Raw genomic sequence first — 26,089 nt, 5'->3', positions numbered from 1 at the left:
TAGCCTGTCTGCATTACTGGCACATAACACCTTGTAACTGGCCGCTCGCTAGCCCGAGGCAAGGTTATCACATTGCCTCATGGAAGGAGCAGCCCTGTGCTCAGGAGCCACTTGTTAGGGATCGCTGTTCTTATGGATATTACTCCTTTGCAGAGGATTTGTTGTTTTTTTTTTTTTTGCTGTACATACCCACAGGGCCGGAACTAGGCGTAGGCAGAGTAGGCACATGCCTAGGGCGCAAAGGTGGAGGGGTGCCAGGCACGTACTTACTCATACCCCTAGTCCGGTCCCTTCTCTGCCGACCGCCGACTTGTTGTAATCTATGAGCGATAGCGTGTTGTTCCGCGCATGCGCACAAGCTTCTTTTCGCACATTCGCACAAGTGCACATTCGCACACCAGGATCTATTCATGCACACGCGTGCATCTAGCTCGCGCGCATGCGTGCACCCAGACGGCGCAGCAGCTGGGCAGGCTGCCTAGGGCGCCTTCCCGGCTTGGCCCGGCTCTGCATACCCAGAGACATCAACCAAGCCCCATGACACGAAGGAGATAATGATCTAGTCCTGTGTTTTCTATGCATGAATATGTCTTAACCTTAAATGATAACATGAAATAGTTTTCATTACAAAAAGGCCTGGAGTGGGTCATTATGTCCTTCTTTACATGGGGCTGGTTGATGTTTCTGCATACCAAATATGTACTGTAAATATAACATTTATGTTAGTTGTGCATAGGCTTCCTTTTTGCCTATGCATCCTTTTATATATACAGTATTTTAATAAGAGGTTACTATTGCTTCTCTTTTCCTGCTGGCTTCACTGTAGGTCTGCAAAGAGTTTGGGGGTAAAGACCTGTTTTGCAGTCACTGTTTATCCTGAAGGGTAGTAGCCTTTAGTCAAATATGACAAATCTAAATAATTTTAAGTATGAAGCAATAAAACAAAATGCGTTCTTTTTCACTCCCCTTGAGTAAATAAATCAGATCACATTATAAACTGTAGCTGAAGTGGTGAGTGGGCCAGCTGGAGACAACAAAGTACGTCAGCCACTGGAGGAACACTTACGCACTTGAGGGTATTAACTCACTGAAGGGATTCTTTATGACAAATCTCTTTTCTCTTAGCCAACTGTTTTTGTGGTTGCTAAATCATTAACGCTATACCAGCGTAAATACCAACACTGCAGTATTACAGAGCTGTTGGCCTATGGAAGGAAAGCTGCTTCTTTGCAGTAAAAAACTGAATACATTTGGAATGCAGGTAAATGATGCATTTGCAGCGATCTACACAAAAAGGATATGAACCTGATTCTGTGAGAGTTCTGTCAATATATTCCTTAAGGAAATATGCTAGTTTCAGCCCCATGGGTCTCACAAAGAGAGCCTGCCCTTACAGTTTGAATAAACCTATATCAGATCAGTCTGCAGGCACATCTACAACTCAGATTTGCATATCAGAACCCCACAAAGGCATGTGGCCACCATCGCTTGGGGACAGGCAGTGGACAGTCTGGATGTTTTCTACAGATAGGGCAGTTCCAATCATGTTTGGGCATAACAGGGTATAGCCACAGTGGTCTATTTAGAATGCCATTTTTAAAATTGGAGACCTATTAAGTTGACAAGGGCCATCACCTTTGGGAGCCCAAGTTGGCAATGAGCTAAAAATCTTTGGGAGAACCTTGTAAACTAAGTAGTATGGGGTCCCATGGTTTCTGATGTTGGCCTGCAGGGGAATAACTGCACGGGTTGCAACCCATAAATCTGAGAGGACATTTAATTTTCACAACATGTTAACAAATGTTAATGTTTTAGAAATGGTTTTGTTACTGGCAGCCTCTGCCATATGACTTTAAGTTGATGCTAATCGGCCAAAATGCTGGCCCTGCTTTCCCGCATGTGCTTCTTCTTGGTCATATCATTTAATTGGCAGGGCAATAAGAAGCACTTCATTTAATTTGCTTGGTTAATGTCAAGCCGTTTTCATAATTCCTTGTCACTAGGCTGTCTTAAATATAAATAGATTATATAAGCAGCATCATGATTACATTCCTTTCTGTAAACTCTTCAAAATGGGAACTCATTGTTTGTATCATGTCTGTCATGCAAGAAATCTGTGGCTCTGCAGCTACTAAGGAACTACAGCTCACAGAATTCCATTTTAATTCATCTAAAAAGAAGATAATGAAAAGCTGCATTTGTGCAAAAGTCATATCCACATGCAAATGTCCACACACAAGAAAGTCAATTTCTAAATGATCATCTCTAGTCGGTGAGTGCCAGCTCCTATAACACAATAATCAGTCAGCAGTCCTTTAGCTATTATTTAATTATTACACCAAGAATCCCCCTATAGGCAAGACTGGATAGTTACAGGTTGAATCATTACACCCTGGATGTCATTCCATATACCTGTAAATGGTGTGAGAATACATGGTACCAGTGAAATAATACCAGTCAAGTGGGCTGCCTAGATTAGCCTTTCAATTAGGAGCAGTCCATGCACCCAACTTGTTGTGAACAATGCCCTAATGATACAATAGGGAAAATGTTGTTTAAAATTGTGTTTGTGTCATTGTTTAGAGCTGCTTGTAATGTAAAAGCATTTGCTGGCAAATATTACATCGCTCATTATCGCTAAGCAAAAGTTAGCATTAAATCCTGCTGTGGAGTTTCAGTAAATATTTTGTTGCAAAAAACACGCTGTGATTGCAAAACTTTACTACACACATCGTGCATGTTCTCAAAAGCCATTTGTTCGCAAACTTTGCAAGTAAGTCCTTGAGGTCTCAAATCAATTAAAAAGGTTTGTGAACATTTTTTGTGCTAACAAAACATATTGCATTCCCCCAATTTAGCCTTGTTGTGAGTGCAGCAGTTCTTAACCAATACAGGCACAAATTAGCATCTGTTTTTGCAAATTGCATGCAATCATTGCAGTGGGGATTTCTGGCATTTCAATATGTGCAGCAATAAGGGTTCTTCCTCATGAGCGGTTCTTCTTGTGTTCCCCTATTGTCAGTTTAAATGTGTTCAGCTGCAGGGGAGCGCATGAAAAAATGCAGCCTATTGATTTAAAGGGGCCCGTACTCAGGCGCATGTAAGCACCAAACACAGGTGGGATGCAACATGTGTTCGACCTGCGTTTGTCGTTTACACACATCTGTGTCAGTATGGGGCCATTTAAAATAGTTGTGTGCGTGCCTTCCTAAACTCCCCTTGTGTGGAAGAGTTCTAAAGGCATTCAATGCCATTAATCGGGCACAAGTCAATTGTGTCTTTCTGGTAAGATCATTCTTGGAGTTCTGTTGTGTTGTGGCTGCCAGTAATTTCAGAATTCCCTTGTATTCATGCATGCAGTTGCTCGCAATTCATAAGTGTGCTCATGCTAGGAAGCATGCATGAACACACGGATCTTTGTGAATAGTATCTATGCACGCTTAATTTTGGTCCATCACAATGTTTTGCAAATAGCGTTTGTTTCTTTAAATGTGCTCTCTTGAGCAAAAGCAGTACCTGCTTGCACCTAGTACCGAGTCTATTTACCATGACGTTTTAAATATTAACTTATTGTCTCTGTGTAGGGAACCTCTAGCATTCGGCCTGCAGCTATCATTATGGTTATTGAGTGACTAATTCTTGGAGGCAGGAATCACTGTGTTCTTCTCTGTTTTCCTCCAAGGGAAACTGTGCAGTGGTTTCTAACTGAAAAACTCTCAAAAGCAAATTGTGTGGCACTGACTGAAGCAAGTCTATAGAGTCCTGCTATATAACAGCATGGCAGCATAATATATATACGTAACGTTCCATGCCCATAGGATTTAAAAATGTCTCATATTCAGTTATTTATCTTGTACATCCCAATGTATTTATGTAACTGGCAATGTACCAGATTCCCTGGCACAGTTGTAAACATGTCCAAACCAGGCATTTGAAAAGAACATGCACCTTAACTGGTGTTAATGTTTTGCGCCCTCTTTTTAACCCTTTGTATAGATTACAGTACTTTTACCCAAATCATGTCTTTGGATACCTACTGACATACTTCCAGTATATATCCACAGTTCTGCAGATTTACAAACACAGACCTAATTATGCACATACACATCTGCATGGTGATATAGACACAAACACACATCTGGAAATATGTATAATGTAATAACAGGTGCAAAGTTTGATCCAGATCTAGTAATCCCTAGCAACCAATGAGATGTTTGGGGTAAAGAAGCAGAGTAATAAACTATTGCTTCCTATCAGTTTCTAAAACTGGGCAAGAGTTGCATGTTACTGCATTAACCCAAAGTATCAAGCACAAGGCGTAGAATACATTTCACCTGGGTGCAGGGAAGACTTGTAATTAATGGCAGCTATAGGCGGGTTTTAAGTACCACATCACTTTGCATCTCCTGGCACTCCCCTTGCATGGTCTGGATGATGTGCAAACTAGGGACATTTCAGGGAACACCCCTAAAATGTGCACCCCACCTTCCACCACTTCTGTAAGCAGCACAACTTAATGCAGGCAATGTTAAATATAACGTGAGATACAACTCTTTTCGCTCTATTGTGCAACCTAATTCTAGGTTTCCTTTGCATGTTGTTCCTATTGGCACTAATATTTGTGCCAGTGGAATCATGTGCAAACTGCGTTACTGATACCACACAGAAACCACATAGAAATGCAAGCGTTAACACTATTACCCGATGTACATAAAAATCATGAAGCAGGACTTTGTTTGTGTTTGTTTATTCACCAATTCTATTTTTGTTTATACTCTGCCTTTCTATACCCTATTATCTTCACCATTTGATCATTTGATCATGCAACCATATTCTTTTGACTTGACCCCCCCTCTTGATTTTTCTTGCTTTTCATTTTGCCATTCCCTGTAGTTTATTCCTACAAAAGTCAATAATTTTCAGTTATTAGCAATTTTTTTTTAGCAGTTTTTGAGGTGTTGTTATCTGCTAGGTAGCAACTCTAAAGCTGGCTATACATCTGAAGATCCACTTGTTCGGGGTTCATCTTTCTCCAATATGCCCATCCTAAGCTGGATGATATTGAGCAAATGCAATTGTTATGCCCTTGGGCCAATGATTAGATCATAATGTAGGTAAAAGAAGGCCATTGGGCGATATCCACATTTTGGACCACACACTGGTTTTTATCAGCCAGTTTATGGACAACTTTGCTGTCTATGCACTTCCGGGATTCATTTAAGAGGGTTGAGTCAAACCCTTTTATTAGCAGTTTAAGGTGGGATTAAATGCACCATGACATTTATCATATACCAGTACCTTTTTATAGAAGCAAAATCATAGTCCAAAAGCCCCAAACTATAATAAAAAAAAATGGTGGGTTACCTTAAAATCAATTTTTATCATATTGTAAACTTAAAGTGATACTGACACTAAAAAACTACTTTTAAAAATATGAATGTACATTAAGGGGCCAATTCACCAAGCTCAAGTGAAGGATTCGACCATCGAATGGGCTACTTCGACCTTCGACTACGACTTTGAATCGAAGGATTCCAACTAAAAATCGTTCAACTATTCGACCATTCGATAGTCGAAGTACTGTCTCTTTAAGAAAAAACTTCGACCCCCTAGTTCGCCACCTAAAAGCTACCGAACCCAATGTTAGCCTATGGGGAAGGTCCCCATAGGCTTGACTAAGTTTTTTTTGGTCGAAGGATAATTCTTCGATCGTTGGATTAAAATCCTTCGATGGATTATTCCTTCGATCATTCGATCGAACCTTTTGCGCAAAATCCTTCAACTTCGATATTCGAAGTCGAAGGATTTTCATTCCTCAGTCGAATATCGAGGGTTAATTAACCCTTGATATTCGACCCTTGATGCATCGGCCCCTAAAAGTTACCTATAGGTCATGCTGATGTTTTTTGCCAAGAGGTTTGTTTTTGTAAGTAATTGTTAGTTAGAGTTCCCAAACCTGACTGTTTTGCCAACCTGACTGTCCAATTTCAGCCTGTCAGTTAAAGTTTCTAATGCTAACGGACTCCTGCAGCACAAATATGGCAGCCCCCTCATAGAGGAAACCAGGGAGTCACATAGATAAAAGCATTGGGCAAATACTTTATGGCAAAATTAAAAGTAGCAAAAGTAAAGCCAATATTATGATAGATGTAAAAAAGATATAATTTATGGTGTCAGTAAGTATTCTAAGACATTGTCATAGTCTTTATTTTATTAATTTGAATTCCATTAATGCAACTGCAGAGCAGGGTCATCGGTGGTGAGGTGAAAACTTGTATTAGTGCCCTGATTTCTACCCCAAGCTACTTGACCAATCTAAAGCCAGGTTATATGGTCACATGGCTCCCCTGCAGTGTAGCATAATGCTGTGCTGGGACAGAACAGTGAAGAAGGGTGATTATGGAGCCAGAGTAGCTGGTTAAATGCCATCCCTGCTTGGGGTGGATCATATTGCTGTACAGCTGGGACAGGAACAGTGAAGGAGGATAATGTGCCAAGAGGAAAATTTAATTAGATGTATCCATATGACAAAGTCTTTTCCTCATGTGTGCATTTGTCATATATTACATGAGAGAGTGGAGAATATTTACAATTGGCAGTCGGGCATTGCCTATCATTTTGTAACTTTGAAAGCTAACCATTGCTTGGTTGTCCCATTATAGCTGCCATTTTGTGCCTCACAAAAATATTTAACTCATTCATTGTTTATGAAAGATATGGCAATTGATTATACCCTCATGTTCTGTAATGACATAGACTAAAAAATGTATACACTGCAAACAGCATTACTGCTTACCTCAATTGATACATATGGTGTGTCCTGCACTTGAAGAGAGATTTGTTCCCCATCAATTGTAACCTTTCTGGAGTATAATGCCCCTAAATAATAATCACAATAAATATACCGTTTATAAATTAGCTTGACTGAGATTGTAAATGGAGTTACTTCATAAATATGTATATAATACACGAGCCATGAATATCCTGTAAATGATATACTTGATATAAATGGTGCTTAATGATGTCATCACTTATAATCGATGATTAGAGATGCCACTGAAACGTATATATTATATTAAATAAGGTACCCTCTGTTGTACAATATAAGGGTAGTAGAAGTCACCTTTAAAGGAAATGTAACACCAAAAAATAAAAGTGTTTTAAAGGAATGACAATATAATGTACTGTTGCCCTGCACTGGTAAAACTTCAGAAACACTACTATAGTTTATATGAACAAGCTGCTGTGAAGCCATAGGGAGTAGCCATACATTTTGAAGAATCCCATTGTATACTACAGAGCTTATCCGTTATCTGCTGTGTAGCCTGCACCTTTTCTGCTATTTCAGCTCTGAAAATGGCCACACAGCAGCTTGTTTATATAAACCATAGTAGTGTTTCTGAAGTTTTACCAGTGCAGCTCCCCCCCTCCCCGCCAGCATGTACCTTCTTCATTGAGCGTTACTTCTTCATGCGGTGGGGGGGAGTTCAGGACGGAGCAAGGCTCTGCCAGCAGTGAGTGGGTCCGGGCTGGCGGGGCCCAAGAGGGTTCCTGACCCCCCCTCCATGACCTGCACGGCCCCCATACTCCCCAGCTCATCCACCCGCATGGGCCCCACCACAAATCCCCCTGAGCACTCTATCCCCCTTCCCCCCCGACAGCACGTACCTTCTTCAATGCATGTTACTTCCTCATGCAGCGGGGGGGGGAGGTCAGGCAGGAGCACGACTCTGCCAGCAGTGAGCAGGTCCAGGCCAGCAGGGCCCACGAGGGTTCCCAACCCCCCCTCCATCACCCACATGCCCGACCCCCCCTCCGTCACCCGCAAGGTCCCACGGACTCCCCCTCTTCCACCGCATAGGCCCCCTGCCACAGATCATCCTGAGCACTCTGTACCCCTTTCCCCAGCCAGAACGTACCTTCTTCAGTGCACGTTATTTCCTCATGTGGCGGGGGGGAGTCAGGAAGGAGCAAGGCCCCCACGAGGGCTAGGGTCCCACCGGGTTTTTTTCCGGGGTCCCGCTGGCCCAGTCCAACCCTGGGTATGGGATCAATTATCTGGAAATTCGTTATCCAGGAGGCTCTAAATTACGGAAAGGCTGTCTCCCATAGACTATATTTTATCCAAATAATCCAAATTTTTAAAAATTATTTCCTTTTTCTGTGTAATAATAAAACAGGGTCTTGTACTTGATCCCAACTTAGATATAATGAATCCTTATTGGAAGCAAAACCAGCCTATTGGGTTTATTTAATGTTTACATGATTTTCTAGTAGATATGTATGAAGGTATAAAGATCCATTATCCAGAAAACCCCAGGTCCCGAACATTCTGAATAACAGGTCCCATACCTTTACTTATGTCATCACAAAAGAAGCATTGACATGTCTGCACAGACTTTTCCTTGTTATTAAACGTCTTCTGAGACAGGAAAATTCCTTTTGTCATGTGTATTCACTGTCATATTTGAATGAGCCCAGTGACCTTCATGCTAAATTGTAAATGCTATAGAGGTCTGGCATCTATGATTCAGAAAGCCATTACCCAGAAAGCTCCAAATTGCAATGCCAGTTCCCATATAGTCCAATTGAAACAACAACTCTTCATTTGGACTGATTTGCTTTTTTTCTGTAATAATAAGAGAACAAATTGTATTTAATGTTAGCTAAGCTGCATAAATCCATGTTTGTGGCAAAACAAACCCTACATGTTTAAATATCTGTCAGTAGCCTAAAGTCTTGGTACTCTAAATTACAGAAACACCCCTCCTTTTAAAGGACCAGATAACAGAAAGGGATTTAAAACATTGCTTGCAATTGAAATTACTGTACATTTACAAATAACTTTAAAATGTTTGGAAATCTGTAATTAGTTACATTTAATAAACAGTCAGTGTTTAAGTATAAGTAGACCTTATGTAACCTATGCCCCTGATGTCATGCATAGATTATTTATGTAGATGTTTTTTAACCTGTGACCTCACCACCTAGGATACCCTGGTGGGCAGAGGACCCGGAACTTGGAATTCATGGGGAAAGGTCCCGGCCAACTATGTAGTATTTTTTTTTTTTATTTTAGCTGGTGGCCCTACCTGATCCTCTCAAATCATGCTCTCTAATTCACTAAGGTGGTGCTCACATCTGACACAATATCACCCAATTTACAGAAATGGAAATCTAAGCAAAATCAATAAATTTACAATGAATGTGATACCTATCCATTTTTCTTTATCGTTTCTGGAATAAATTGGGGGCATTTATGATTAGGAAAGCAGAATGTAACGTATACAAAAACTACAACACTGCCTTCCTAGTTTAGAGAATTGCGACAGGTCTCTGATCTCTGTTTCAAAGCATAAAGACCTGTGACTTTCCCCATGAATACAATGCTGCATGAGCTCAGCATAGCTGTGTTCAAAAGGGGTGGCCAGGGAACAGGTAGATATCCCTACCTCCTGACCACTAACTTGCTCATCATTCAGACATGCAATATAGGGAGCGGCAACAGATGCAGACCACAATGGGGCTCCGGTCCCTAATATGTTTAAACTACCGTAGTAATTTTATTTGTTAGATTTCTAAGTGTACCAAAAAATTAGATATGACACAAAAATGCCACCAGATATTAACATCCAATAAAATATGTGAGACCCAATAAAATGCACAAGCCATGCTTTATGGCAGGTAACCACTATAATTCTGTGAACTTTGGGTTATTAAAATGTGCATATTATTTATACACATATACTGTCAGGTAAGCTGCCTTTCCATTCCCAGCCAAACTCACCAGCATTCGCCTCATAGTCTCCAATAAACCTCTTGGTGAGAAACCTGACGACCAGCGCTGTGTCAAAGAAAAAATAAAATAAAAAAGTACTGTAACCATATCAGTATAGAATCTATATGAGACAATAGAGGAGAATTATACAGTATTCAGCATGGGAATTTAAAGCAGTTGGAGGGTGTAGTGATTTGTAGATCAAGAAATGGAGAGGGACATTTGTAGATTTTTAACAAACAATATTTCTCTCATCACATTTCCTATAGATAACTTTATAACTAATGCTGCTGTACAGCTCTTTTTATTAAACATACAAGAGGGCTGCATTCTTTAGATGAATATGGAAACCCAGTGTACATAAGCAACCTTTCCACTAAGGAATTTGTGACAGTTGTACACATATTTACAAAATATATTCTGAAAAGTCCCACTATGCAAGATGTTGATACCGATGTCTTATAATGGGCCATTGAAGGTAGCCGGTAGTTATATCAATAAGCAGAAATATTGCCATTGGTTAGTTATCATAACAGTTATGTGACAGGAAGACAAGCGAAAGGCTAAATATATTAAATGCTTTGATTTGCCCAACCCCTATCTTGCTTTCCTGCAGTGCCAAAGAAGTTCAGGTATGGGACCTGTTATCCAGAATGCTCAGGGCCTGGGGTTTTCCAGATAAGAGATCTTTCTGTAGTTTTGGTCACAATACCTTAAGTCTACTAAAATAAATCATTGAAATTTTAATTAAAGCCAATATGATTGTTTTGCCTCTAGCAAGGTTTAAAAATATATTCGCTGAGATTAAGTCCAAGGTACTGTTTAATTATTACAGAGAAAAGGGAAATCATTTTTAAACATTTGAATAATTTGATTATAATAGGAGATGGCCCATAATTAGGAGCTTAAATGCTTACTGAACTTACGATATCAATATAATTTTTTTTTCCTGGCCCATCGACAAGCAATTTTTTATTACAGGTATGGAATTTATTATTGGAACCCCATTATCCAGAAAGCTTTGAAGTTCAGCATCACAATTTACCAGTGTTCTTCTTTTATGCCTGATATTCGTTTTCTCTATTATAATAAGACACTGCCTCATAAGTCACTATGCATGCAAAACTATCCTAATGGGTTGACGTAATAGGCTTTTTTAAAGACTGAGTTGGGTTGAGGCAAAATGAGGTGTAAGATTCAAAGGACTAAGGGAATAGGAAAAAAGAAAGTGAGGATACAGAGTAAAGGGATCAGACGATGATCAGAGTTTATATGTGTGTGTGTAAACAAATGTACAGAGATATACTGCTATGCAGTGGCATTAGCAAGGTGAATAAATCTATTCTAAATCCAAAGCACTCATGATAATAGATCCTATAGTTATAAATTATTACTAACAGGAAATGTAACTATTTACAAAGAAAGCAACAGTATTCTTACCTGTTTTTCCAACCCCACTGCCCCCCAGCACTGCAATCTTGATGTTCTTGTTAGGAACACAGTCCAAGATAGGATACTCGGGGATAGGAACAAGGACATAGTTGTTGGAATATTGGGACATAGTCTGTTGGACTGAAGCAGGTGTGTTATCCAAAAGGAGGGTTGACTTAGGGTCTCTTTCACGTTCCTGAACTGCAGCTTCTTGAAGCTCGAAACATTGTTGAGAAGTAGGTCAGACTTTTCTCCTGCGGCTCAGGGACCTAATCAGTGGCAGAGGGGAATGTTCTTCCTCCAGTCAAAGTGAAAACTGATTCCTCCTCTCGCCAACCAATCACAATAAGAGACTTGACATTCCACGGCGAGGGCTGCTAGGAAATGTTGCTTTTAACCATATCTTTCTCAGAGCCTTCCATTGAACTCATTCATTTTTTTACACATAATTTTAGTTGACAATTTGATTAAAAATCTAATTCTGAATTTAATTTAGCCTAATGAATTTAAATGAAAATGAGAAAAGCTCAAAGTGGCATAAAAAAACATCTATTTATGCCTTTGATTGCTTTCTGTTAATTTGGCTGATTATTAAAGTATTTGTGGCACAGTGCAAAACAAAAAGGAATGAGAGACAGTAAGGATACTATATTGCAAAACATTTTACCGGCCTAGCCGGTAAAATACCTGCCAAGGCCGGGGCCGGTATTACAAATTTACCGGCAATGTAGCTGCCGGTAAATTTGTAATACGATCAAAAGGAGCCCTCGGCCTGCCCCCAATCCCCTGCAACTTACCTTTTTTTTTGCCTCTTCTAGCGTCCGCGGGTCTCCGTTGCGTGGCCCCGCCCCCTTTGATGTCACGCCCGCCCATTTAAGGCCCCGCCCCCCAGCAGCCAGTAAAAAAAATGATAAAAGGTGGCAACCCGAGCAGAAGCACATATCCGCACAGAATTTTCCGGACATGGGGTAGGCGACAGAGCAGGTACGTGCCTGGCTCCCCCCAGCTTTGCGCCCTACGCACATGCCTACTCTGCCTACCCCTAGTTCCGGCCCTGCTCTTGGGAGAACTTAGACTCACAGTTTAAATGGAAATTCACCTTCATTAGCAAAACTGTAATAACACAGAAAAAACACAGAAATGTGATTTTTAAAATGGACATGTTAATTAGGTGTGTGGCCATAAAACGGACGTGGTCACAAAATGCGAGCTGCTCTCCGCAAGGCAAATCTTTTTGTCACTGTTTCTAATTTCAAAACGTTGGGAGGGAGGTATGGGTCTTTGCTCTCCAAACACCTGTACCTAGGGTGTAAACATGCAAGAAACATTATGGTTTACAGTTTTGGCACTTTGGGGTCCGTTTACTAAAGTGTGTTAAAAATATTCGCACAATATATAGACAGAATTTTCACCAAATATGTTATCGCCAGTTTACTAACCTAAATATAAATTTGCGAATTTACTTGCGCAAGAATAATTGTTCGCCAGTTATCGCATTCGCTGAAAATAACACTACGTACACATTAACGCATGGTTTACTAAACAGCGAAATGTGCTAAAGACAAAATTAACGCCAGAATATTCGCAAACTTTTACCGCCACCTATGTAGTGGCGTAAAAGTATTTTTTTCGCCAGAAAATTCTCAAGGTGCAGGAAATATCCCATAATACTGTTTTTTTTTACCCATCATTCTTTGCTGACAGGAGAGAGAGATCTGTAGCTATTGCTGACAGGATGTTTTGGCTTCTGCTTCTATCTGTTGCAACAGCAGCAGTTTCAGCTCAGAGTCGTATTATTGGCAGTGGCATCACAGTCCAAGGATTCGTCAGCTTCTACACTTTTTTGGTTTCATTGTGATTGGCTACATTAAACTGTGCATTTCTATAAAGCAAAGAGATTGACTGGTATAATTTCTTGTTAGTATGATTCTATTGGCAGAAGGGTTTATATGATGCATACATGTTTGATTGGTGTTACTCTGGTAATGTTGTTGGATGGTATAATCATCAGTCAATAAAGTTTATGAGTTTTGAAGATTCATTTCTGGCCATAAATGTCACAGTAAAAATTGCCATAATAACCGCCATAAAACAAGACTATTTTATAGCATAAATATTCGCAATAACTTAATTTTTCGCCAGAAAATTCGCAACTCGCTAAAATTACCGCTAACGTAAGCTGGTTCCTTAACGTAGTTACCGCAAGTGATCGCAATGACTTCTGAGCGCATCGCTGTTTAGTAAACTTAGTCGCTGCGAATATTCTGGCGTAAAAATATTCTCAGCGATAACATGCGGAAACTTAAAGTCAGATTTACCACACTTTAGTAAACGGACCCCTTTGCACCTTGCCCTGCACTTCTAAATTTAGCCCTAGTGTGTATTGTAATGAAGGATTGCATTAGAAATTAGATGTCAGTAACGGTTGAGAGTTTATATCATTGCCATTATTCAGGCTACCTTTAAACAATACTGTTCTTAGAGCATCCCACACTGCAGAGCTTATCACATTTAATGCCCGGAACCATAACAGCTCAGCCTTTTCCTTTCCCGTCAATGTTTCCGGCCGGGGAGTTCTCAGTGCTGCACCCAGGCGGGCGGATCGCTTTCCCGGCGACCCCGCTGCGGCTGTCACAGGCCGAGCTCCTGTTTATCATGGCTGCGGCGGCGGAGGAGAGCGGATGGACGTACTGATGACCGTCCGGAAGATCGCCTCGATCTGTACGATGGTGAGCGCGCCTGTTGGTGTGTGCATCCTCGGGGGAACCAAGGAATGAATCAAAAACCCGGGGACCAATAAGGGAAGAAAGCGGTGGCTTTTAGATGTATGGACTGGAGCAGTGTAGAGGCATCACTGGCGGGTGACATAGACTGGCATGTGGGCAGGAACTGGCACAGGTCATACCTGGGGGAATTGGGTTTCTGAGCAAAGGAGTCAGCGGTCAGGGTTTTTGGGGAAACTGGCGAAACACCCAAGACAGAGAAGGAGATTACTGCTAGGGGCAGGAGACTGTGGGTGCACCTTCTGTCAGAGTATACGGTGAACAGGGCTTGAGAGAGAGGAGACCTAGGGGTGAGGCAGTATGGAGAGCAGAGACCCAAGGATGAGCCAGGATAAACTCTACAGGGAAGATAGAGAGGGATATAATACAAACTCTACAATACAATACAATATAAACTCTAGAGAGGTGGTTGTGAGAAGAACAAATGTGGTTATGAGAGTCCCAGGGCCTGGCTGTATAAGGTTACTCTTAGTGCAGGATTCATCAGTAGTGATGTCAGGGTAAATTTGTTGCATGGTTAGTTGAGATCTTTGAGTTTGTGAAGGTGTTGGCAATTGATTGTGCTCAGGGCCCTTGGCTACATTTTTATTATTTTTAACAGTGTTTTTTTTCATGTGATGACCAGAAGGGTGGATATTGTTGACTTTGGGGGGAGGTTAATGTAAATTTAGAGTTTGCCTAGATCATGTAACACAGGAATCAAACAATTAATGGGATTCCAGCAGTGGACCTGTAAATGCTATCTGTTGATTGGTTACTATCTATATACCTTAGCTTGGGGCAAACCTGTGCGATGGGTTCTCTTGGTATATACGGTAATAATCAAAATACGAGGAGAAAATTAAGAGATTTTCAGATTGCCAAAATGCTGGTTCCATTTACTTGGTTAATTGATTTTTACTTGGTAAATGAACTAAAAAATTCACAAATAGAGATTTCCCACAATTTTGCACCCAATTTTGTTCATTTGCATGGGTATCTGCTCTACAGTGCTTCATGTTCATTTTGCTTAAAGCGTTTGTTTACTTTAAAGGAAAACTATACGCCCTGAACAATGTAGCTCTCTACGCTCACGGAAGACTGCAACGTGTGACTCGGGTGACGTCACGCTTTTTGCAGGCATCTTCCTCCCTGCTGCCCGAGGCAGCCTTGAGGCGCATTGGGAAGAATTTCTATTTAATGCTCATGTCTTCGGGGAGTTGCCTTTTTCCCAATGATGATGACGCGCATTCAAATGAGGCTATGCGCGAGCCATCATTGACCCTTATGCCCACGCCCCCCATCCATCATTAGTAGCATCTGGGAGCTAATGGGACACACAGGTAATATTGTTTAATTACAGTAGGGACAGCAAACAGTGTGCATCAAGCGCTTGCAGTGCGCAGCGAGGGGACAATATATTTATACACAGCAGGCAACGGTGAGGCACAAATGCGATGATATTGCACTCCTGGGGTCAAGTTTTTTTCACACATGCACAATAATGGAAAAGAGGAAAAGGAAGCGTTCACAACCTTACTAAGATGGCGCCTGCGTGCCTGAAAATGCGAGACGATCATGGACTGTGATTCTACACGATTGCATGGGCATATGTGAGTTGAAACTATTGCTTTTTAGATGGTCTTGGGGAGTACATTACAGGGAGATAGGTAATGAGTTTAGCCTTTCCTTCTCCTTTAACAGAAAGAGTTCTGTTTTTTGATTCCACGCTTCTTCCTGTTACAGTTAGAGTGGCAGTATTTCTGGTAAGGTGATCTCTGAGGCAGCACAGAGAGAGACCATCACAAAATGGTGTTTCAAGGCAAGAGATGTAAAAGGGCAATATTTACTTAAATATATACCAGTTTGGTAAGATTCATTAAAATGCTACTTCATTTGATATAAACTATCTGTTGCTTAAGAGGCGCCTGGCGTGTTTATACAAAGACACTGTTGTTGTTGTTCCCGTTCCATATTGCCTGATGAAGCAGGAAATGCCTGCGAAACGCGTTGCAATATTGTTTTGTGAATAAACTATTATTGAAAATTACCACTTTCGTTGGTGTCTGCTTGGAGGAGGTAAGTTCATTACTACCTCCTCTGAATTACCCATTGGGTTTTTAAGTGCTTTTAGCTATTTTTATCCTTTTTGGCGCCTCTGTTTTGTCTTACTACCATATCTGTTGCTTAAGTATTTATTAATTTTTGGGTTTTAGTTGTTTTCCTTCAAAATTACTTTCAGTATGACTTAAGGTGGACATACACGGAGAGATCCTCTTGTTTGGCGATGTCGCCAAACGAGCGGATCTCTCTCCGATATGCCCACCTTGAGGTGGGCAATATCGGGCTGATCCGATCGGGCCCACGATAGGATCCTAATGAATGGGAACGTGTGGTTGGATCGCGGGACCGCATCAACGAACAGATGCGGTCGCGATCCAGGGGGCCCCATACACGGGCCAATAAGCTGCCGGCTCGTTCTGTCGGCAGCATTTATAGGCCTGTGTATGGCCACCTTTAGAGCTTGATTGGTTTCACTTTTTTACTTTGTTTGGTTTTTGAATTATTTTTTGTTCAGCAGTTTGGAATTTCAGCAGCAAAATGAATAAGGGAGGGGCTAAATAGAAAGATAAGTAATAAAAAGTAGCAATAACATTATAGCCTCATGGAGCAATAGCTTTTGGTTGCTGGGTTCAGTAACCCCACAGATTTATCACAGGAATCGCTTTTTTTAAGGTGCATTTTAGGCATCTGATATGCTGGTTAATCTAATGGTGCGGTATGGTTATTTGTCCCATAAGTGTGCCAGTTTGTTTTCAGTTCTGTCTTGTTGGAAGGAGCTATGTTGGTGCATGTTGTCTCTTGTAAAACTTTTGAATGGGTTTGTCATCCTTAAAAAAGATAGTGTTGCCAATGAATTAAATGTGCTCTTACGCATTTTTTCACTGTACAGTGTTAATAAAACTTTAACGGCTTCTAAGTTATTGGAAATGTAATTGCTTTTGAAATCAGTATATGTCTATCCCTTAATATGCTCTTCATGCTATACTGATTCTGACTCTTGAACCAATGTAACTGAATCAGCTGTCCCTCAGTGACCACTCTATTTACTACAATGTCTTGCATTCTTCTTCACATCAGCTGGTTTGGACTACATTGTGAGAACATTTTGGGGTGCCCAGCTACGCAGTGTTGAACTGGCCCACCGGGATACCAGGAAAAAATCGAAACCCTAAATGCAGGGAATTGTGGCGGAGCTCCCATTCGCCATCTTCCAGCTCTTCACATTGTCTTAGGGCCAACGCTGATTTGCGCATCTGCAGTTGAAGCTGATTCTTGACTTGGCCCAACTGCGCATGCTCCTGCAGGCTTTGTGTCAGCAAAGAGACCCGAAGAGCCGGAAGTGGTGACTGGTAGCTCCCATACGCTTCTCTGCATTTAAGGATCAGATTTTTTTTAAAGAGCACAGGGAAGGAGAGAGGGATAATGCCAGAAAGTTTAGGGGACTTTTGGTAGGGATGGGGTTTAGTTCTTCTTTAATGTAATGGCAAAGTTGAACAGCTCCTTTAAATGTTCTGTTTCAAATACCTCAGTATGTAAATGGTGCTGCAAGTTACCAAACCCACCTTATAAGGTATATGTATGTGTTTGCCATACAGCTTAATCCTGCGTGCCATGCACAGCTGCTTCCAGCTTAATTGTCCTTAATACATTTTAATTATTGTTATATAGTGCTGGAAAAATACTCCATGTCTTACTTAAGATGTTGCCCGTATGGTGAATTTTATTCTTACATTTACAGTGCCAGCTGTAAAAGAAAAATGAAACCGAACATATCCCTTTATAACTCCGCAAAACCACATTCACTTATAGAGCTGGTTCATTAAATGCCTTGCACGCATATTCTACTTCTGTAGGGGAATTACAATAATGTGTAAATAAGACACACTGGACTGGCCACAAGTTTAGTCATTTGACTTACTCTTTCAAATACAAGGATGTAGCAGAATATACAAATGGAAGTCTTTGATAATATTCCTGAGGGACAAACATGGGCTTAGCAGCCCATGGACATTTTGGTTGTGTTATGAGCCGTTCAGCAGAATTTAGTCTATCATGGACATCGACACAGATACCCCCTGGAATGATTCCTTGCTGCCCTGTGCACCTATAACTTGCCACTTTCTGACACACAGATGAGCTACATTCTGTATCACGTTATTCTTATTAAATGATGACATAGCCTTGGTCATCAATATTTGACTTGTGACCCTAGTTGGTTCATGTTATGTAGGAAATTGGTAGGACTAAGCTGGTCAGTGGCAGACAGCCTTCATTGCAATAACTTTATTTGCTAGCACTTTAAGTACAGATTCACAACAGCCATCAACATTGTAGAACTCTGAGTATCACATTCAAAAAGACTTATAAATACTTCCTTGCAACAGTGACATCTAGTGGATACACACTACAATATTTCCAGTTTGCAAGGGGAGCAATGCAGAGTACTAGTTAGAAAATGTACAGTGACCGGTATTTAGGCTCCTTGACCAATCCGTTTCTTTATCCAATATGATTTTTTTCCAGTGTCCTAGAGTTGCTGGAATCCCTGTCCATTTGAGGTTTTTTTTTCTTTTAATATGAGCCAGCTATCATATAGTTTCTCTTTCTTTGCTGTTAAATAATATCTCTGCAAAACTAATTCAAAGCAGCAGGAGGGTAGAAAGTAAAATTGCATATACAGTTCTGTAGAATTACTTCAGGACTTGGTTTATAATGTGAGTAGCTGATACAGACATCCCTGTTACAATGTTTATGCTATCTGTGGTATAGCTTATGCCATTGTTTGCACATAACACTCTTTTCACATGTGTTCCTATCTATGGGAATTGTCTGTTCAAGCCCCGTGTCAGCTGAGTTTCCATCCTGTTCAAGATCACAATGGTAATTTAGCAACATGTGTCTGCAGGGCTGCAATGTATAAATATCTTGCCTATATAAGCCAAAGAGTGGGTTGTTTTCAATATTTAAAATAGCCAGTGGCCACTGAAGCATAATAGATGGATTGAGGGATAGATTGATAGATATTATTTACAGGATTTTCTTGCTGTACAAGGTGGGCTCATTCTGGTAGGGTGGACAGGAGATGCTTCTATCCAGGAAAAGCAACCACATCCACTTGTCATAACTAAAGCTAGAAATACTGCAGCTTTTATTTTTTAGATTAGAATGGCAGCTCCCAAACATACGCAGAAATGCAATCACACACTCATCTAAATGATTGCACTCTGCTGTTAAAAGGTACAATAAATAACCGTTAGATAAGGGTATAGTTTTTGTATTTATTTTAAATTGTGGTTTAACAGCAATTGCCAGTATCCCAGGTGTCAGGCAAGCTGAATATTAGAGCTGCGATTCTATCAATTGTGCCATAAAAATTGAAGTATGTGAAGTGGCTGTGAATGGAATTGCCTGTAATTCAGTTATTGGCTGCTGAATGGTGGCATTTGCTCAGATTGAGGACTCTTGGAGGATCTATTTTTATTCCCACTGAGCTCTCTTAGTGGGTGGAAAAGTTTATGGAGAAGCCTAGAGTTCTGCAATTACACCACATGCTAGCCCACTTCTACTAGTAGCTCATTATATTTCTTTGGCCTTCCTTTATGTCAGTGTTATGCATATTAATACTTTATTTGCATTGTACAAGTGCAGTTCTTAACCTGCAGCAAGGTCAGAACTGGCTACATTTGCTAGTGGGCTGTCATAGCTAAGGAACCTTTAAATGCCACTATTATTTGTGAGTCTTCTAATAAATCATCTTTTGTATTAATCTCTTTTCTTCAACCAACCATTCATAAGTCCGGTTTGTGTGGAACAGTTTGTTTTTCCTCTCTCCTCAGGGCACCAATGCCTCAACATTGGAAAAAGAAATAGGCCCAGAGCAATTTCCTGTAAATGAACATTACTTCGGTTTGGTCAATGTGAGTATGAGCAGGTATCTTTTCTGTATAATAAAATGTTTAAAATTTAATTTGAAAGAATGGCTTGTAATCTGTTCTCTAAGTAAGGTAGGGCAAATGGTAAACATGATGGAAATCACCGGGGTACAATTTGGGGATGCCCAAGCCCTTCGCGCTTTTTATTGTAATTTTGACCACAGTGCAGTCTTTTAAATAAAAGTTGATAGTTGCTAAATAAGCAATAAATTAACTCTCATAAATAACTGGTGATTACTGGCATGTGGTATGGCATTTATAATCTGAGTAAAGACTTAAAATGTTCTTAATAACAGGGTTTACATCATCAGCAGAAGTGTGCCTGGTATTATGGGGTACATCTTTGGATCCAGTATCATTACTGCAATCAGGTTTAGTCTTACATGTTGTACCTGTATGTATTGACTATGTATTGCATGCATAGATTTCAGAGGCATACACTCTGCAGGGTCACAGCAACATGCACCTATAAAGGTAATTTGTTTGGGACATGTATAATCCTTGTAGTGTTGAATCCTTGCATTCACCATTATAACAACAGGGCTTAGAACTTATGCTAAGGTGCTGGCTGGTGTCTGGTAAAAAGAACTGGATCCTACAGCCTGAAATACACAAAAATCTTTCTGCTCCTGTACTTATGCTCCAAATCAGCAACTTCGTAAGAATATCAAGTGCAATTTTTGTGGGTAACTCAATAACCACTTGCTCCATTCTAACTTCCTGTCCGTGACAGGTTACATAATCATTGTTTTCATCTGTTTTGCAGATCTGCTTTCTGTCATTGTTCAAGCTAAAAACACTTTCCATGATTGCTATGCCAACAGTCCTCTGAGTGGCCTTTTCACTTTATTAGCTGACAAACAAATTTCACTCTGATATAAATAGAGACACTAAATATAAAATCGATGACACATCATCCCTGCTTACATATTGTGGCCAGCAATTATATGGAATTTGCTGCAATAAGATTGAATGCAACACTACCTAATAAAAACTATAAGTATAAAATACTGTATAAAGTGGTGACCGTTATGTCCATCAATATTTGGATAAAGACAACTTTTTTCTAATTTAGGTTCTGTACATACACAATGAATTTTTAATGAAACATTTCCGAAGCAGTTGAACTGCAGACTTTCAGTTTTAATTCAGTGGATTGAACAAAAAGATTGCATAAAAATGTGAGGAACTAAAGCCTTCATTTCAGGGGCTCAAAAGTAATTGGACAATTGACTAAAAGACTAGTTTGTGGGCAATTCCTTCACTTTATCATTATGAATTAAACAGATAATAGCCCTGGAGATTATTTGAGGGGGGTGCTTGTATGTGGAAGATTTTGCTGTGAACAGACAACGTGCGGTCAAAGGAGCTCTCCATGCAGGTGAAATAAGCCATCCTTAAGCTGCAAAAACAGAAAAAACCCATCCAAGAAATTGCTACAATATAAGGAGTGGCACAATCTACGGTTTGGTACATCCTGAGAAAGAAAGAAAGCACTGGTGAACTCAGCAATGAAAAAAGACCTGGACGTCCACAGAAAAAAACAGTGGTGGATGATTGCAGAATCATTTCCATGGTGAGGAGAAACCCCTTCACAACAAAACAAGTGAATAACGCTCTCCAGTAGGCAGGCGTATCAATATCCAAGTCTACCATAAAGAGAAGACTGCATGATATTAAATACATAGGGTGCACTGCAAGGTGCAATCCACACATAAGCCTCAAGAATAGAAAGGCTAGATTGGACTTTGCTAAAAAAAGCTAGCACAGTTCAGGAAAAACATTCTTTGGACAGATGAAACCAAGATCAACCTCTACCAGAATGATGGCAAGAAAAAAAGTATGGAGAAGGCGTGGAACAGCTCATGATCCAAAGCATACCACATCATCTATAAAACATGGCAGAGGCAGTGTGGCTTCCAGTGGCACTGGGACACTAGTGTTTATCGATGATGTGACTCAGGACAGAAGCAGCCAAATTAATTCTGATGTGTTCTGAGACATACTGTCTGCTCCAATCCAGCTAAATGCAGTCAAATTGATTGTGAGGCATTTCATAATACAGAAGGACAATGACCCAAAACATACTGCAGGCTTGTAGGCCCAAATATATCAAACCGGTCATGTGATAGACAGATGTCTGTAGAGCCCATAAATAACTTGGAGGGTTAGATTTACTTTGTGGCCCCCCTTTTGTACAGCCTTGATAAGTCTGCATAGAGCAAATATTTTGTGCTTATGAGGGCATCTGCTTGGCAGCATAGTAAATATGGTGCATCCTTTGTCGTATATCACTTACATGCTCTCTCTGTTCCATCTCTCTTTCTAGTTTGGGAACACCTGTTACTGTAACTCTGTTCTACAAGCACTTTATTTTTGTCGTCCGTTTCGGGAGAAAGTTTTGGCATACAAGGTCCAGCCGCGGAAGAAGGAAAGCTTGCTCACATGCCTGGCAGACCTCTTCAACAGTATTGCCACACAAAAGAAGAAAGTGGGGGTCATTCCTCCCAAGAAATTCATCTCCAGGCTAAGAAAGGAAAATGGTATGCAGATATGTTTAATTTTCCCGAACTATAACGTTCTGATAGGAACAAATCTTGTTACTGAGGTAATCCGAACATTTCCTATACAATAGAGAGGAAACCGATATATTGCGTGGCCCATCCTTGCATGCCTAGAACATATATGTGACTGCTAAGTGGCTGTTCTTTTTCAAATTATATAGTAGATCAAACATGTCATGCATTGTGACAACAACACTCAAATATATTATATACAGGCAGTCCCCGGTCCATAAGTTTAATTTGTATATAAGTTGAAACATACATTTACTTACTAAATGCAACTTCGACAAATGTCTGTCTTAACATATTGTTTATTTTTACCTTTTTGTGCTATGTAGTAGACAACATATACCAGAGAGGATTGAGGCAGGTGGTTTATTAAAGCTAAATACTACTAAAAGTCAAGCAAATCATAGTTTGTTACTGTAATAGCCCCCATCTCTAAGTGTGATTTGTATTTAAGTTGTGTGTATATAACTCAAGGACTCCCTGTATAATATACCCACATGTTGCCAGAGCACTGCTTTTTCATCCACAGATAACATACTTTTATTTATCCCAGTACAAAGCCAACATGTTTAGCTGCTTTATTTCCTGCCTGCACCCAGTGTCTCAACTTATTTTGAAAACAATTTGGACCATGACTATTGTTTTGATGATGATGAACTGTTTTTGCCCCTCAAGAAAAAGCTATATATTGTAAAACATTTGATTTTGGAAGCTGCTGTGTGTCAGTAGAACGCACAATTCTTCAGTAGGGGGCATTCTTGCTTAACATTTTCTGTGCTGATATTTAAATAATGCATCTAATGAATGTTATTGTTATATTATTTTAAGAAGTAATTTTGCCCCCTTGTGGAGATTGTAATGTGAAAGTTTCATTCTGTGACTGGTTAATCATGTATAAAATATGTGCTCATTCAGACATACTTACTTTACGTTTTCTAGAATGCTTCAGTACTAACAACTACCCTGTTGTGTACCACTTGTAGAACTTTTTGATAACTACATGCAACAGGATGCCCATGAATTTCTGAACTACCTTCTGAATACTATAGCTGATTTGCTGCTGGAGGAGAGGAAGCAGGAAAAGCAAAATGGCAAGCTACAGAACGGGACCCTGGAGGCCCCAGAGCCAGAAAAGTCTGACCTCACCTGGGTCCACGATATCTTCCAAGGGACACTAACCAATGAAACCCGATGTCTTAACTGTGAAGCTGTGAGTGCCACTATTGCTAACGGTGGGGGGGGGGGGGGTTCAGTGCTAGGAGTGCAACATTCTCTCATTATTTTAAGTTCTATTTTGGACACCTATACCCTGGAAGAAGAGGTATATTCTTGTGGCTTTCATTGTAACCTATTGTGCTTGTGAATCATAGTTACCACTGCCTCACTCCTGCTCTGTTATTGGTGGTTCCTGGTTGGTTTTGTGTCCTTTATTAGTTGGGTGTCCCCATGGTTATCCATAATAAAAGATATGCAATGTTCAGTTTTTCCTTTCTAAATTACCTGAAAATTTAATTGTTTGCCACTGCAACAACACCAATTGCCTTTGCACTGGCCTCCCATTGTTGCATGTATATCAGTTAAAATATGAAATCATGCAAAAATGTATTGCAGGCTTTTGCTAACATTTGTGGAGATTTCAGTGTCCTCATTGGAAGGCCAATTTTGGGATTTTTGTTGTCCACAATTTCAAGTTGGCTACAGTGCCCCAAAAATTGCCCTAAAGTTATTACAGAGGTGCATGAGCTTTTCAAACAGTCAGTATGTGTAAATAACACTGTCACTTAAAGGGGATGTAAAGGCAAAAAATGAAATCCAATTTTTACTTTCTTTAATGAAAAATAAATATACTGCAGTTAAAAAATCTGTACTGTTTTTATGAAAAAGCGTGATTGTATGCAGTGAAATTCCATGTTCCCTTGACTTGCTGTGGATACTAATCTCTACACCAGGGATCCCCAACCTTTTGAACCCGTGAGCAACATTCAGAAGTAAAAGGAGTTGGGGAGCAACACAAGCATGAAAAACGTTCCTGGGGTGGCAAATAAGTGCAATTTGGAACCCCCTATGTGGATTGTCAACCTACATTGAGACTCTGTTTGGATTAAAACTGGATTTTATACAACCAAAACTTGCCTCCAAGCCTGGAATTCAAAAATAAGCCCCTGCTTTGAGGTCACTGGGAGCAACATCCAAGGGGTTGGAGAGCAACATGTTGCTCACGAGCTACTGGTTGGGGATCACTGCTCTACACTGTTGCTGACTGCTCTACTGGAAAACCAACAGAATGGCCTGGGAAGGAAGGTGCAGGGGTTGGTTGTCATAGAGATTATCTAAGGCTAGCCAGATTATAAGGTTGTGGAAACAAAACATAAAATAACCCTGCCATTCAAAAATACAATCATTTCCTTGCAAAGCAGCTAGGGACCATCTAAATAGTTTCCTATCTGCAACAGAGAAAGTAAAACGAATGGGGAATTTCACTGCATACAATCAGGTTTTTTATAAACACTGTACATTCTTTAATGAAAGTATAGTGGAGATAGGTTTTTTTTTTTTTGCCTTTACATCCCCTTTAAGTAAACTGACAGATTGTATGGTAAAAAGATCACAAAAGCCTTGGAACCAAGTGCGACAGGTAACTATTACTGCACAGATTAGCCTAAAGTTCACTACCGAGAACTCTTTGTATCCCAATAACTGCACTATTAGAGCCTAGATTTTTTTAATTTAGAGAAGATTGTATCTATTTATTCATTATGCTATTTGTGTGTAACCAACCGAGCCATATATGGTGGTATACAGGAAAAGCTTCAGTTTAGCTAAAACAATAATCAACTGCAAGTTTTATCTACTTAATGTAATTAATAGTTAAATGCTGACAGTTGACACTCTTGTGTTCTTCTCAAGGTTAGTAGCAAAGATGAAGACTTCCTGGATCTCTCTGTAGATGTGGAACAAAACACTTCTATTACACATTGTTTAAGGTATGTCACCTGTTGCCCTCTTCAAAGTTCCTGTATTTTGTATTTTTTTTCCAGAAAAGGGATGCCTATTACATGGGACATAGGGAATATTCTCAAATATAAACCATAACTGCACATATGGTAGATCATAAAACATAATTCAGCATGTAGCAACTGTAGCATGTAAATACATTTGGAGTTCCTCCTTTGTATGACATCTAGGAGCAATCAGTGCAGTAGCCCTTAGCAACCAGGAAGATATTGACTCTCATTATTCTGAATACAGATAAGCTAATTAGATGCTATGGGTTATTGCAGCAGCGCCAATTTTCTATGTTTTTTTTAGAGGTGAACACCTTAATGCTACCTAGACTGTTATAGACTAGTAATTAAAGACACTGTAGATGATTTAATTTAAAGTGCTTGTTCTGTTTCTGCAGGGGATTCAGTAATACAGAAACACTATGCAGTGAATATAAATATTATTGTGAGCAGTGCCGTAGCAAACAGGAAGCACAGAAAAGGTGAGTCTGAAGTATGTTCATATGTAGTAAGTAAGCTTATATTTGCTTTCTGTGACAAATGA

General features: G+C 40.1%; 2 protein-coding genes across 6 annotated transcripts in view; one reads left to right on the top strand and one right to left on the bottom strand.

Moving 5' to 3' along the window:
- Nucleotides 1-11,554, bottom strand: part of LOC108700081 (ras-like protein family member 11A-like) — a 30,029-nt gene extending 18,475 nt beyond the window's left edge. The window contains exons 1-3 of one of the 2 annotated variants that reach the window (XM_041575179.1): nucleotides 11,219-11,554; nucleotides 9,788-9,844; nucleotides 6,797-6,879 (exon numbers count right to left, since the gene is read on the bottom strand). In XM_041575179.1, the coding sequence (XP_041431113.1) occupies nucleotides 6,797-6,879; nucleotides 9,788-9,844; nucleotides 11,219-11,339 (261 nt within the window). In that variant the 5' untranslated portion in view covers nucleotides 11,340-11,554. The remainder of the gene's footprint in view (nucleotides 1-6,796; nucleotides 6,880-9,787; nucleotides 9,845-11,218) is intronic. The other variant, XM_041575180.1, reaches the window with a different exon arrangement.
- The window catches only part of usp12b.S (ubiquitin specific peptidase 12b S homeolog), a 32,455-nt gene that overhangs the window by 3,041 nt on the left and 3,325 nt on the right, over nucleotides 1-26,089 (top strand). For 2 of the 4 annotated variants that reach the window (XM_041574103.1, NM_001086820.1), the window contains exons 2-6: nucleotides 19,872-19,952; nucleotides 22,297-22,510; nucleotides 23,524-23,750; nucleotides 25,448-25,524; nucleotides 25,944-26,027. In XM_041574103.1, the coding sequence (XP_041430037.1) occupies nucleotides 23,541-23,750; nucleotides 25,448-25,524; nucleotides 25,944-26,027 (371 nt within the window). In that variant the 5' untranslated portion in view covers nucleotides 19,872-19,952; nucleotides 22,297-22,510; nucleotides 23,524-23,540. Of the gene's footprint in view, nucleotides 1-13,779; nucleotides 13,955-19,871; nucleotides 19,953-22,296; nucleotides 22,511-23,523; nucleotides 23,751-25,447; nucleotides 25,525-25,943; nucleotides 26,028-26,089 lie in introns of those variants that run through there. The other 2 variants (XM_041574100.1, XM_041574102.1) reach the window with 2 other exon arrangements.

The sequence above is a fragment of the Xenopus laevis genome, chromosome 8S, assembly GCF_017654675.1.
Source record: "Xenopus laevis strain J_2021 chromosome 8S, Xenopus_laevis_v10.1, whole genome shotgun sequence".
Lineage (NCBI taxonomy): Eukaryota > Metazoa > Chordata > Amphibia > Anura > Pipidae > Xenopus > Xenopus laevis.
Note: the sequence above shows the minus strand (reverse complement) of the source record. Positions and strands in the feature narration are given on the sequence as shown.